This window comes from Phodopus roborovskii, unplaced genomic scaffold, assembly GCF_943737965.1.
Source record: "Phodopus roborovskii unplaced genomic scaffold, PHOROB, whole genome shotgun sequence".
Classification (NCBI taxonomy): Eukaryota; Metazoa; Chordata; class Mammalia; order Rodentia; family Cricetidae; genus Phodopus; species Phodopus roborovskii.
In genome coordinates, this window is record NW_026126418.1 from 78,488,221 (window position 1) to 78,502,896 (window position 14,676).

Consider the following 14,676-nt stretch of genomic DNA (forward strand, 5'->3'; position numbering starts at 1 on the left):
CCAGGCTCTGCCTCCCTACAAGTTGTTTCTTAAAAGTGACATCATTCAGAAACATGGTGTGTTTTTAGTATGCATAGTCCAGGCTGTTTCTCAGTACCCTCAAAGTGGTAGTAAAGAACTGGACCTGTTGATTTGCATGATTTTTCAGAGTTTCTAGGTCTAATAACCTGTTTTTACAAATCACCCCTGGATGCCTACAGAAGAACTAGTTTTAGCTTTTACAATACTCTTTAGAGGTTGGTACCATATACACATTGGCACACACTCTCAGGGAGGGATGTAGTTTGCCCCCTATTTCTCACATGCAGCCAAAAATGCTAAGAACTGGGCCCTGTACTAAGTTCTATCTGATTCCCAAGCTGCCTCTTCTGAAGTAATTTATGCCCAGCTTTCAAATTCAAATACTCCATGTTCTTTCTCTCTCCCTTTCCCCCTCTCACTCTTTCTCTCTCTTTCTCCCTTCTTTCCCTCCCTCCCAGTTCAGCTAAAAATATCCTAAACAACATCCTCATTAACTAATATGCATAAATTATTTTTTACTTTTTGAACATAATTGGTACATTCATAATTGAAAGGAGCCAAGTTGCTCAGTAAAGATCTTCTGAATTCAGCAAAGGCACTGCCTGTAGATGCCCCTCTGCTCCTGGGCTTGTGTCACTAGCTGGGCAGCAGTGTAGCAGAGTAGAAAACAAGCTCCCTTCTTTCACCCACACCTGCCACATTGGAGCTGGGGGATTTGGGGCAAGTCTCTTCCTGTTTTCCAAGCATCAGTCTCTTCAGCTGTTAACAAGAAGCATTTCCCTTCTAGGGTTTCTCTAAAGACAATGAGATCATCCCTGAGCCTCACAGGGCAGATATGGCCCCTGGAAAGCTGGGAAATAGCCAAGGCAAGGTGGAACATACCTATAATCCCAGCACTTTGGAGGCTGAGGCAGGAGGATCATGGCATTCAAGGTTACCTATCAAAACTCCATCTCCAAAAAAAAAAAAAAAAAAAAAAAAGTAATATTGCTAAGAAGCAGAAAGGTAGGATAATCTAGTGATTGAATACTCAGACCAGAAAGATTGTAGTTTAAACCCCAGCATGTCACACACTTAGGTTCTGTGATACATCTACAAACCTGAGTTTTCTTGCAGTAAAGAAGACAGAATCCCTGTAAAGGGCACAATAACAGATGGTGGCTGCATTCACAGCAAGCATTTCCTCCCAGGGCTGCTCTAATAGCAGTCAGAGTAATTGTGTTATGCTTCTAGAGCAAAAAAAAAGCACATGGACACTAGAGAAGGGCAAGCATGAGTGCTCTCGGTAGCTCAAACCCAACTTCAGGTTCTGTGACTGATGACAATGTAATGGACTCTTCACCCTTGAATGCTAAGGAGGAAATAATTTGTGGCATTATAGCATAAGAATGTGATGTTTTTTTTTTCTTTTTCCTTGAACAATGTGGACAGAGAGTCAGAAACACACTGGAGCCTCCCTTTTCCTGAAGGTAACAAACTTAGTCATCACTGTTACCCAAGTCGGTCATGTTTGTACAATGTCACCTCATCCCTGTTTGTATGTGTGTGTTATTATCCTGGATGACAGCAGTTAACTGTGTATATTGTATATAGTCAGCTTATTATGTGATAACTGTGAACACCTCTAAGTTACTGGTTTCCCAAAGATAAGCATGTGTTCATGCACATGTGCATACCTGCATACACACACACACACACACACACACACACACACACACACACACCATAGAGTTGTCAAGCACATTTCTAGAAAGCTACATCATCCTAACCAGTTAGGCAAGGAATCCTTCTGTGGGAGAAATCCAAACATTCCTCAAAATCATATCTGAAAGAAGAAGCAGCCACTGGCACTTCCTTTACATAGAAAGGGGCTAGAAAGCAGATATAAGGGACAAAGACTATAAAATATCAGTGCACTCTTAAAGGATCCACCACGATGATTTTGAGCAAGCCTCTTCCTCATCTTCAAGCCTCAATTTCCCCAGCTGTCTGTCACACACACACACACCTTGCTTGCATAGTGCTGTGAAGATTGATGATAAATGAAGGGAAGGCTGGACAGGGAATGAGTAACAGCCAGGATCAGGGTGATCATGGGTACAAGGTGGCTTTTATTCCTATAAAAGAAGTTACAGGCCAGACAGGAGGTGTGCGCAGTCCCAGCTCACACACACTGCAGGAATGTCCCTTCTTGTAACCGGAAGCCTGCAGAATAGGAGACGTGCAGACACATGTGGCTTTCCATCTGGTTAATATTCGCCTGCATTTCCTGCTGGAGAGCATCACTTTTTTCACCTCACCTGGTTTGTTTACCCAAACAAGCTGTTCATTAACAACACAAATTGCATTTTCTGCAATTCTGTTGACAGCACAAATGTCTGCAGTCAGCTTGGGAGTTTGGTGGGAACTGCAACAGGATCCCACCTAGCCTAGCTAGCAGAGCCTCTCAGGAAGAAAGTCAAGCACTCCTGGGGTCTGGGGGAGTAGAGCAGTCCAACACAAAACAGCTGGCTGGCAAATATAAGGCCAAGGGTCCAGCCTGAGAAGATACATGGCTCTCCCTCCTGAGAGGCTGTGCTCTCTAGAAAACAAAGGTACACAGGAGCTGAAAAGATAGCTACATGGGTAAAGTACTTACAGTGCAAGCATGAGGGCCTGTGTTCAATACCCAGAATTCACAGGAAAGCCAGATATGGTGGCACTCAGTTATAACCCTGGTGCTTCTACAGCAAGATAGGAAGTTGATATAGGATTATTCTCAACAGCAAACTCTCAAGCCATCTGGCCAGGGGTGTGCAGTGGCAAACTAGAGAGCCTGTCTTAAGCAAGGTAGATGATAAGGATAGACACTCAAGGTTCTCCTCTGACTCTACAAACATGCTTACTCACACACAGAAATATATACACATAGAGAAAGATTGAAAAATAAAACTTTAAAAAAAAAACAAGGACACAAAGGCATTTTTCAAGTGTGGAGGCAAAGAGGATCAGACATAGCAGACAGAGTAAAACTCCAGACAGAAGGTCCAATTGACAATCCCTGGCAACCTCTTTCCTGGGCCTAGCAAAGCCCCAGGAATTCAGCATACCCACAACAAGAAATAGTTGAGAAAATAATTATCTTTTTAAAAAAATATATCTTATTTTTAGTTATGTATATTTATATGTGCCCATATGGGGGGTTTTTTAATGTGTAGGTAGGTACCCATAGAATCTATAAGAAGATGTCAGATTCCCCAGAGCTGAAGGTATAGGCAGTTGTGAGCACAGGTACTGGGAACTGAACCCAGGTTCTCTGGAAGAGTAGCAAGGGCTCTTAACTGCTGAGCCATCTCTTTTTTTTTTTTTTTTTTTTTTTTTTTTTTGGCTCTTACGAGGAGGCTTTTATTTTGTATGTAGAGCTGCTGGGGTGGGGTCTTGCCTGTAGCCACCCTAGAGATTACACCGGGCTCCACACACTAGCTTGGAAGTAAGGTGACAGAAACAACGACTTAGCCAATCACATAATTACAAAGCTGGGGTTTCCAGCAGGGCTCTAGGTGGTCAGGTGTGGCTTCAAGGATGTCTAAGGAAGCGGTGGCATGGGAGGGACAAGCATTGGGCCGGCCTTGGGCCGCCATGATGACATCAGGGACAGGGTCTAGGCAGCAGGTGTTTCCAGGGATCTCTACCCACATTTACTTGGCCAGGGGGTTCCTGAAGCATCTGCCAGCAAACTTGGCCTTGTTGCCCAGCTCTTCCTCGATTCTAAGGATCTGATTGTACTTGGCCAGACACTCAGATCGGCAAGGGGCACCAGTCTTGATCTGCCCAGTGCAGAGCCCCAACACCAGGTGGGCGATGAAAGTATTCTCTGTCCCGACAGAGCGATGGGACACCATGACGCCCCAGCCATTGGACTGGGCCAGCTTACACGCCTGCAGAGACTCGGTCACAGAGCCAATCTGGTTGACTTTGAGCAGGAGACAGTTGCAGGACTTCTCGCTGACAGCCTTAGCAATCCTCTTGGGGTTGGTGACCGTGAGATCGTCCCCGACCACCTGGATGCCTGCACTGGCGGTGAACTTCTGCCAGGCTTCCCAGTCATCCTGGTCAAAGGGGTCCTCGATGGACACCACTGGATAATCCCGGATGAAGGACTTATACAGGTCAGCCAGCTGGTCAGGTGTGATGTACCTGCTGGCGTCATCAGGAGACTTGAAGTCCAGGTCATACTTGCCAGACCTGAAGAACTCAGAGGCAGCCACGTCCATGCCAATGACGACCTGGTCCGTGTAGCCAGCCTTCCCAATGGCGTTCTTCAGCAGCTCCAGAGCTTCTTTGTTCTCCAGGATGTTGGGCGCAAACCCGCCCTCGTCACCCACATTGGTGGCATCCTTTCCGTATTTCTCCTTGATGACATTCTTCAGGTTGTGGTAGACCTCTGCCCCAATGCGCATGGCTTCCCAGAAGCTGGATGCCCCCACGGGAAGGATCATGAACTCTTGCATGGCCAGCTTGTTGCCGGCGTGAGAACCACCATTGATCACATTGAAAGCTGGGACGGGCAGGATGACTTCAGGATTGCCAGCCAAGTCAGCGATGTGACGGTAAAGGGGTACCCCTTTTTCTGCGGCACCAGCTTTGCAGACAGCCAGGAACACTCCCAGGATGGCATTTGCACCAAACTTGGATTTATTTTCGGTGCCGTCCATCTCAATCATCAGCTTGTCGATCTTCTCCTGCTCCACAACGTTCAGCTTCTTGCTAACCAGAGCAGGTGCGATAGTTTTATTGATGTGCTCAACAGCCTTTGAAACACCCTTCCCCATGTAGCGAGTCTTGTCATTGTCACGGAGTTCCAGGGCCTCGTAGATGCCAGTGGAGGCACCGCTGGGCACAGCAGCTCGGAAGAGACCTTTTGAGGTGTAGAGATCAACTTCAACAGTGGGGTTCCCACAGGAGTCGAAAATCTCTTGGGCATGGATCTTGAGAATAGACATTGTGAGTTTCTGGCAGTCGGGTGGCCGCGTAGGAAAAGAACAGAGGTTTCTGCAAACACCCTGGAGAGCGTTTAGGAGCGAGGAGTGCGCGACACTGTTCCCGAGCTGATCCGCTGAGCCATCTCTTCAGCCCCATGTCTTTCCTTTCTTCTTCAGTTGGCCCTGAAACCAATCCTCTGCTGCTTATCTCAGCTGCCCAGAAAGAAGGGCAAAGTTTTTAAATTACGTCTAAATTAAATTAAACTTCTTTTTCACCCTTATCCTTAGAATGCATCACTTCTGCCCATTTCTCCTGAGGGTTTTCAGGTGGCATACTACCTGAGGGGTCTGGGAGTGAACAGACACTGCCTCCTCTCATAGAATTTATAGTCCAGGAAAGGTGCTATGGATGAAGAGGATAGACACTGAGGAGGTTGCTCAGTGAGTAAACACTTGCCATGCTAGTATGAGGGCCTGAGGACCTAATACCTACATAAAATCTATATAATACCACAATGTTAGGAGGCAGAGTCTGACAGATCCTTGAGAGCTTAGTGGCCAGCCAGCCTGGATGAAATGGATAGCTCAGGTTCAATGAAAGACCCTGTCTTAAAGGAATAAGGCAGAGAGCAAGAGAGGAAGACACTCAGCAAAGGCAGATGGATATCTGTGAGTTGAAGGGCAGCCTGGTCTACATAGCAAGATTCAGGACAGCCAGAGCAACAGAATAGAAGGATCCTGTCAGAAAAAAAATAATTATTTACATGACATGGGACCCTTTAGATGCCTTTGGGAATGGAGCTCCAAAGAAACAGAAAAGGGTTCAGGGATATGACTTAGTAGGTAAAAGTGTTTTCTGTTCAAGTATAAGAATCTGAGTTCAGATTTCCAGAACCCATGCAAATCCAGGTCCAGTCAGTTCTGTCTATAACCTGGTGCTCCTACAGGAGAATAGGAAGCAGAAATTGGAGAATCCCCCAAGCTCTCATCAGTTTGCCTAGTGTATGCAGTGGCAAAACAGAAGACACTCCAGTCTCTGCTAACTTGGAAGGTAGGACCAGCACTCCTTTTGATCTATCACGTACCTCCATATGTACCCACATGCTCACAGACCAACACACAGAGTTTTAAAACAAACAAACAAACAAAAACCAGGGAAATATTGGTGGGTTACTTGGGGTTTGGGTATTTATTTCTTAGTAAGGTATTTTTTCTTTTTTCAGTTATTATTATTTTACATATTAATCCCAGTTCCCTCTCTCTCCCATCCTCCCATGCCCCTGACCCCCCCATCCCATTACCCACCCACTCCACAGGAAGGGTAAGGCCTTCCAGGAGGGATCATCAAAATCTGTCAAGTCATTTGGAGTAAGGACTAGGCCCTCCATCCTGTCTCTAGCTTAAGGGAGTATCCCTCCATAGGAAATGTCCTCCCAAAGTCCTTTCATGCACCAGGGATATATCCCTCTGTCAGAGGTCCCTTAGATTGCCCAGGCATTCTAATTGAGACCCATGTTCAGGGGGTCTGGGGTCGGTCCAATGCTGGTTTCCCAGCTATCAGTCTGGGGGTCTGTGAGCCTCCCCCTTGTTTAGGTCAGCTGTCTCTGTGGGTTTCTGTAGCCCAGTCTTGACCCCTTTGCTCATCACTCCTCCCTTTCAGCAACTGGATTCCAGGAGTTTGGCTCAGTGTTTAGCTTGTGGATGTCTGCTTTTGTTTTCAACAGCTACTAGATGAAGTCTCTAGGATGGTATATAAGTTATCAGTCTCATTATCAGGGAAGGGTATTTAAGGTAGCCTCTCCACTGTTGCTCAGATTGTTAGTTGGGGTCATCCTTGTAGATCTCTGGACAATCCTCTAGAGTGAGTTTTCTCTTTAAACCTATAATGTATCTCTTTTCTTGCTCTTGTCTATTCGTAAACTGACTCAATCTTCCTGGTCCCACATGTTCTCCTCTGTTCCCCTTCTCTTTCTCCTAATTCCCACTCCACACACTGCCACCCCCCCCACCCTGCTCCCAATATTCTCAGGAGATATTGTCCCTTTCCCCTTCTGTGGGGGAATTGTATGAATCTCTTAGGTTCCTCCTCATATCCTACTTTCTCTGGCTGGTGATCATTTGCTCTAGCTCTAAAATCCATTTATGAGTGAGTACATACTATGTTCATCTTTTTGTGAGTGGGTTACCTTACTCAAAATGATTTCTTCAAGTTCCGTCCATTTGCCTGCAAATTTCAAGATTCCATTGGTTTTTGCCACTGAGTAGTATTCTGCTGTGTAACTATACCACATCTTCTTTATCCATTCTTCAGTTGAGGAGCATCTAGGTTGCTTCCAGATTCTTGCTGGTACAAAATAATGCTGCTATGAACATAGTTGAATAGATGTCTTTGTTACATGGTTGTGGATCATTTGGGTATATGCCTAAGAGGGGAATTGCTGGGTCCTGTGGTAGACTGATTCCCAGTTTCCTGAGGAATCACCATATTGATCTCCAAAATGGCTGTACAAGTTTACCTCCCATCTGCAGTGGAGGAGTATGAGTCTTTCTCCACATCCTCTGCAGCATAAGCTATCATTGGTGTTTCTGATTTTAGCCATTCTAACAGGTACAAGATGGTATCTCAGAGTTGTTTTGATTAGCATTTCCCTGATGGCTAAGGATGTTGAACACTTTCTTCAGTGTCTTTCAGCCATTTTGGATTCCTCTATTGAGAGTTCTCTATTCAGTTCTGTACCCCACTTTTTATTTGCATTATTTGGTGTATTGGTGACTAGTTTTTTTTACTTCTTTGTATATTTTGGAGGTCATCCCTCTGACAGATGTAGGGTTGGTAAAGATCTTTTGCTATTTGGTCTTGTCGACTGTGTCCTTTGCCTTACAGAAGCTTCTCGGTTTCCGGAGGCCCCATTTATTAATTGTCAATCTCACTGTCTGTGCTACTGGTGCTATGTTCAGGAAGCAGTTTCCTGTACCAATTCTTTCAAGGGTACCTCCCACTTTCTCTTCTAAGAGGTTCATTGTAACTAGATTTATGTTGAGGTCTTTGATCCATTTGAACTTGTTTTGTGCATGGCAGTAGACAAAGGTCTATCTGCAGTCTTCTACACATCATCATCCAGTTGTGCCAGCACTATTTGTTGAAGATGCTTTCCTCCTTCCATTGTATACTTTTAGCTGTTTTGTTAAAAATCAGGTGTTCCTAGGTGTGTGGGTTAATATTAGGATTTTCAGTTCAATTCTATTGGTCTACCTGTCTATTTTTGTGGCAATACCAAGCTGTTTTCAGGACCATAGCTCTATAGTAGAGCTTGAAGTTGGGGATGGTGATGCCTCCTGAAGTTTCTTTATTGTACAGGATTGTTTTGGCTATCCTGGGTCTTTTGTTTTTCCATATAAAGTTGAGTGTTATCCTTTCAAGGTCAGTGAAGAATTGTGCTAGGATTTTGATGGGGATTGCATTGAATTTGTAGATTGCTTTTGGCAAGATTGCCATTTTTACTATATTGATCCTATCTATCCAAGAGCATGGGAGATCTTTCCATTTCTGGTATCTTCTTTAATTTCTCTCTTTAAAGATGCAAAATTCTTGCTATATAAGTCTTTCATTTGTTTGGTTAGGGTTACCCCAAGATATTTTATGTTGTTTGTGGCTATTGTAAAGGATGATGTTTCTCTGATTTCTTTATCGGCTGTATATAGTAGGGCTACTAATTTTTTTGAGTTAATTTTGCATCCTGCCACTTTGGTGAAGGTGTTTATCAGCTGTAGGAGTTCCCTGGTAGAGTTTATTGGGTCGCTTATATAAACTATCTTACCATCTGCAAATAGTGACAGTTTGACTTCTTCCTTTCCGATTTGTATCCTCTTGATCTTTTGTTGTCTTATTTATTGCTCTAGCTAGAACTTCAAGTACAATATTGAAGAGATATGGAGAGAGTAGACAGCCTTATCTTGTTCCTGATTTTAGAGGAATCACATTGAGTTTCTCTCCATTTAGTTTGATGTTAGCTGTTGGATTATTGTATATTGCTTTTATTATATTTAGGTATGTTCCTGTTCTCTCTTATCTCTCCAAGACCTTTATCATGAAGGGGTGTTGGATTTCCTCAAAGGCTTTTTCAGCATCGAGTGCGATGACCATATGATTTTTCTTTTTCAGTTTGTTTATGTGGTGGATCACATTGATAGGTTTTCATATGTTGAACCAACCCTACATCCCTGGGATGAAGTCTACTTAGTCATGGTGGGTGATTGTTCTGATATGTTCTTGGATTTGATTTGCCAGTATTTTATTGAGTATTTTTACATCAATGTTCATGAGGGATATTGGTCTGTAGTTCTCTCTCTTCGTTATGTCTTTGTGTGGCTTAGGTACAAAGGTAATTGTAGCCTTGTAAAAATAGTTTGGTAGTGAACCTTCTGCTTCTATTGTGTGGAACAATTTGAGGAGTATTGGTATTAGCTCTTCTTTGAATTTCTGGTAGAATTCTGCACTGAAGCCATCTGGCCCTGGGATATATATATATATATATATATATATATATATATATATATATATATCCATGTATATGTATATGTATATGTATATGTATATATTCTTTTGATGACTTCTTCTATTTCTTTAGGGATTATAGGTCTATTTAAATTGCTTATCTGTTCTTGATTTAATTTTGGTAAGTGATATCAGTCCAGAAATTTGTTCATTTCTGTTATATTTTCTAATTTTGTGGAGTTTAGGTTTTCAAAGTATGACTTGAAGAGTCTCTGGATTTCCTCAGTGTCCATTGTTATGTCCCCCTTTTCATTTCTGATTTGCAGATTGCATGTTCACTCTCTCTGCTTTTTGCATAGTTTGGATAAAGGTTTGTCTATCTTGTTGATTTTCTCAAAGAACCAACTGTTTCTTACATTGATTCATTCTTTGTATTGTTTTCCTAGTTTCTACTTTATTGATTTCAGCCCTCAAATTGATTATTTCCTGGTGTCTACTCCTCCAGTGTGAGTTTCTTTTTTTCCTAGGGCGTTCAGTTGTGCTGTTGATTCTCTAATGTGACTGTCCTCTGTTTTCTTCATATGGGCACGTAGCACTGCTTTCAAAGTATCCCATAACTTTGGGTATGTTGTGTCTTCATTCTCGTTGAATTCTAGGAAATCTTTAATTTCTTTCTTTCTTGACCCAGGAATGGTGCAATTGTGTATTGTTCAGTTTTCATGAGTTTGTAGGGTTTTTGCAATTTGTGTTGTTGTTGAATTCCAACTTTAAAGCATGGTGCTATGATAAGATACAGGGGGCTATTCCAATTTTTTTTTTATCTGTTGAGGTTTGTTATGTTGCCGAGTATGTAGTCAATTTTAGAGAAGGTTCCATGTGGAGCAAAGAAGAAAGTATAGTCTTTTGGGTTCTATAGATATCTGTTAAACCCAATTGGGACATAACCTCTGTTAGTTCTTTTGTTTCTTTGTTAAGTTTCTGTCTGGTGGTCCTGTCTGGTGAGAGTGGGGTGTTGAAGTCTCCCACTATGAGTATGTGAGGTTTTATGTGAGCTTTGAGTTTTAGTACTGTTTCTTTTACAAATGTGGGTACCTTTGTATTTGGGGCATAGATGTTCAGAATTGAGACTGTCTACTGATGGATTTCTCCTGTGATGAATATGAAATGACCTTCATCTCTTTTGATTGATTTTGGTTTGAAGTCTAACTTGTTAGATATTAGGACAGCTATACATGCTTGCTTCTTGGGTCCATTTGATTGGAAGATCTTTTCCCAACCCTTTACCCTGAGGCAGTATCTGTCTTTGAAGCTTAGATGTATTTCTTGTATGCAACAGAAGGATGGATTCTGTCTTCATAGCCATTCTGTTATATTGTGTCTTTTTATAGGCAAGATAAGACCATTAATATTAAGGGAAATAAGGACCATTGGTTGTTAATTCTTGTTTTAAATTTGTTGTTGGCAGTGGTATTGTGAATATATTTGCCCCACTTTTTCTTTTGGGTTCTGGTAAAGTGGGATTCTCTATTGCATATGTCTTTGTGAGTATAGTTAACTTACTTGGGTTGGTGTTTGCCTTTCAGAACTTTCTGTAGGGCTGGATTTGTGGATATGCATTGTGAAAATGTGGCTTTGTTGTTGAATATCTTGTTTTCTTCATCTATAGTGATTGAGAGTTTTACTGGATGTGGTAGTCTGGGCTGGCATCCGTGGACTCTTAGTATTTGTAGAATATCTATCCAGAACCTTCTGACCTTCTGACATGAAGAAGTATGTGTAATTTTGATAGTTCTACCTTAATATGTTACCTGTCCTTTTTCCTTTGCCGCCCTTAATATTTTTTCTTTATTCTGTATATTAGGTTTTTTATTATTATGTGGCAAGGGGACTTTCTTTTTTGGTCCAGTCTATATGGTGTTCGGTATGCTTCTTGTACTTTCATAGGCATGTCCTTCTTCAGATTGGGAAAGTTTTTGTCAATGATTTTGTTGAATATGTTTTCTGCACCTTTGAGCTGGGCTTCTTCACCTTCTTCTATGCCTATTATTCTTAGGTTTGGTTTTTTCACGGTGTTCCACATTTCCTAGATGTTTTGTGTTAAGGAATTGTTGGATTTAAGATTTTATTTGGTCGATGAATCTATTTCTTCTAGTTTATCTTCAGCATCTGAGATTCTCTCTTCGATCTCTTGTATTCTGTTGGTTATGCTTTCATCTGTAGTTCTTGATCATTTGCCCAATTTTTCTATTTCCAGCATTCCCTCAGTTTGTGTTTTCTTTATTGTCTCTATTTCAGTTTTCAGGTCTTGATCTGTTTGAATTGTTTCCTTTATCTGTTTGATTGTTTTTTCTTGGCTTGTCTTGTTTTCCTTAAGAGATTTGTTCATTTCTTGCATTTTTCACTTGGTCTTTTTCTCTATTTCTTCCAGTTTTTTGTTTGTTTTTTTTTTCTTCCATTTCTTTAAGGGATTTTCTCATATTATCTTTGAGGGTGTTGTTCTTTTGTCACAGTTATAGGAATAAAACTGGTGAAGGAGGGTGGTCCCGAGTGAGTGGGGTTCCAAGGTAAGGGACCACATGGGAAAGCATAGCAGGTTCCATAGCAGGTGAGGGTGACTGAGGTGGTGGGAATAACACACCAGGCAGATAGAGCTTGGATGAGGAGTTTATTTACAAAGGAGAGTGAGGGGGAATGGAAAAGAGACATAGAGGTACCTCCCAGTGCAGGAGAGAAGTGGAGGGGGGAAGAGAGAGAAAGAAGAGCTGGAAGGCAAAAGAGAGCATAAGTAGGCAGGAGTCTGACTTTTAAAGGGGTCCTTTACACCTGCCTGCAGACTAGTACTCATGGAACCCTGGGCTGACCAGAGTCCTGCCTGAGTGCATTCAGCCAGGTGACAAGAGCAGGCCAGCATAATGCCTGAATCCTTACATTCCCACCTTTACTTATTATTAAAAAGGTGAGGAGTTAGACATGGCTGGTTAGGGAATAAAGATGTCAAGTTCTCAAGACTACTTCCTGCTGCCACGTCCTGGGGCATCTGGTTGTTTCATTGAAGTTTTGACAGTATGGAACTCTGGCATCTCTTCAAGACCTGGCAAGATGTTGGTAGAGCAGAAGACGAGGTTAAGTTTAAAAAAAAATTTTTTTTTCCCTGAGGTTCTGGTATTTGAGGGAAGAATTGTAAAATGAAGGAGGGGTTCCCAAGGTGAGGGAAGGGAGTCCTGGGATCAGGGAAAGATGGAATAATATTTATTTGGAGTCAATCTGACCTGTTTGAGTAGGTCCAATTTAGCTACCTGGAACTTACAAGAATCCTTTGAATTTGTAAAAACATAAATATTAGACATATTTCCAGCATACTCATGATAGAAATGATTTGGCTGAAAGAATTAACACTTGTACAACTGACAGATCTTTAACACAATGAAAAACACCTTAATTTTGAGTTTGTATTTATAGTTATGATCATATAGTGGCATAGTATGGTGTTTAGTATTCTGTCAGAGTTGGATTAGTAGCTTATTAAAACTTTATTGATTAATGTTAAGACTATAAGCAGTAGCAACCTGAAAATACCTGTTTCTGAAATCTGTTTTGTAACAGTTGGAGTCTTGGATGCTGCTTCAAGCTGGCAAAACTACCAGCCGTCAAAAGCATCAGAATTCATGAGAAGGATAAAATTTTACCTGAATTAACGATTACAGAGTAACAGAGACTTTCTAGCCGGCAGCATGGACAGCCACCCCTTGGTCCTCCACAGTTGTTGAGGTTAGAGGCTTTAAGGATGTCTGCCTTCTGCTGATGGCATGAGACCTATGGATTAGGTGCTTTTGGAAGACTTACCTTGGTCCAAGCAACATGGAGAAAGTCAATCTCACTGCCCTCTTGTCCACAGTCCTTAGAGTCCTTTGCAGCAGTTGAGATGAAAGGCAAGGATGGTCCAGTGGCTAGTGTTGCCACTTTTGTGGGTGGAGCTTCTTCAGTGTCCTCCAATCTTCTTGGAGGAAATGAATGGTGCCAGCAGCTGACCTGTCTCTCTGCTATAAAAGCTTTTTAATGAAACATTTTAAATGCCATATTCTCTAGATCTCTGAGTATTTGAGGGCTGTCTATCTGTTTAGTATATCTCAGTAGACAAAATTTGTCTTTACTTGCCTTTACTTGTCTTTACTTAAGCACATAGGTGGCTAGGTAAGGCTTTATCCCTGTAATTAATTAGTCTGTCTGGAAAACTGGATATAAGCTGAGAGGCTGTGGAGGGATGTTTTACTCAGAGCCCTCCAGCCTGACTGTAACTGGTTTTACGCTTGTAAAGGACAAAGAAATAGAAAAAAATTCCCTTTTGTAATAGAAGCTTAACCTTTATAAACAGTTTACAGAAAGGACTTGGTGGCATAAAATTTTTGTTAATTTGAAATAGACATTTATAACCTTAAATGTTTATGATCATTTACAGACACATAACAATTTAGGCATATTTGAGACAGCACAGTTGAATTTAAGTTCTATATAGAGTTAGCTTACATCCACATACAAAGTTAAATTTAAATTACATATACAGATATATCAAACAGGACTGGGTAAAAATGAGAAGAACCAGAGTGTAATCTCTGATTTGTATGTTGTTGTAAAAAGGCAGGACATTTAAAGATACAGAGAAGATTTAAAACTGTCTGCAACAAGAAAGAAGATCTACCGCAAGATTTTTACATGAAATAGGTGCCCTACCCAGCCCTGGAGAGGCACGCCATTTCACAAACAAGCCATGTGCAACAAAGTCAGTGAAAAAAAGGAATTAGAGACAAAAATAAAAGGCAAAAAAGTTAATGAATTACAGGTTCTGTGGGTAGCAGATGCTGGCTAGACTGTCCCTCTGCCTAAGCGGCTGGTGCAGCAGAGGGAAGAACCACATTGGGTGAGGCTAGGCCACATGGTCAAGATGGCAGCTGCCATAAACACGTTCCCAACCACTGGCAAAAGTTAGAAAGTTTTGAGATATAATGTTGTTGGCTTTTTTCTCTCCATGAGTGAGGCAAAAAAACGTGTGAAACTAACAGAACACCAGAGTCCAAGGGGTACAATATCCAAAAAAGACCACCGTAGGTCTGAGAAGTAAATGTACCAGTCCATGGACTGGTGCTAGGGTATAAAACCCGAGAGACCCCTTGTGGGTCTGAGAAATGAATGCATCATCAGTCA

General features: G+C 41.9%; 1 protein-coding gene across 1 annotated transcript; it reads right to left on the minus strand.

Annotated features, from left to right (window-relative positions):
• Window positions 1-3,463: 3,463 nt before the first annotated feature.
• On the minus strand, window positions 3,464-5,054 carry LOC127222855 (alpha-enolase-like). Its single transcript, XM_051185363.1, has one exon. The coding sequence runs from the start codon at window positions 5,001-5,003 to the stop codon at window positions 3,699-3,701; it is 1,305 nt and encodes a 434-aa protein (XP_051041320.1). The 5' UTR covers window positions 5,004-5,054; the 3' UTR covers window positions 3,464-3,698.
• Window positions 5,055-14,676: the final 9,622 nt, after the last annotated feature.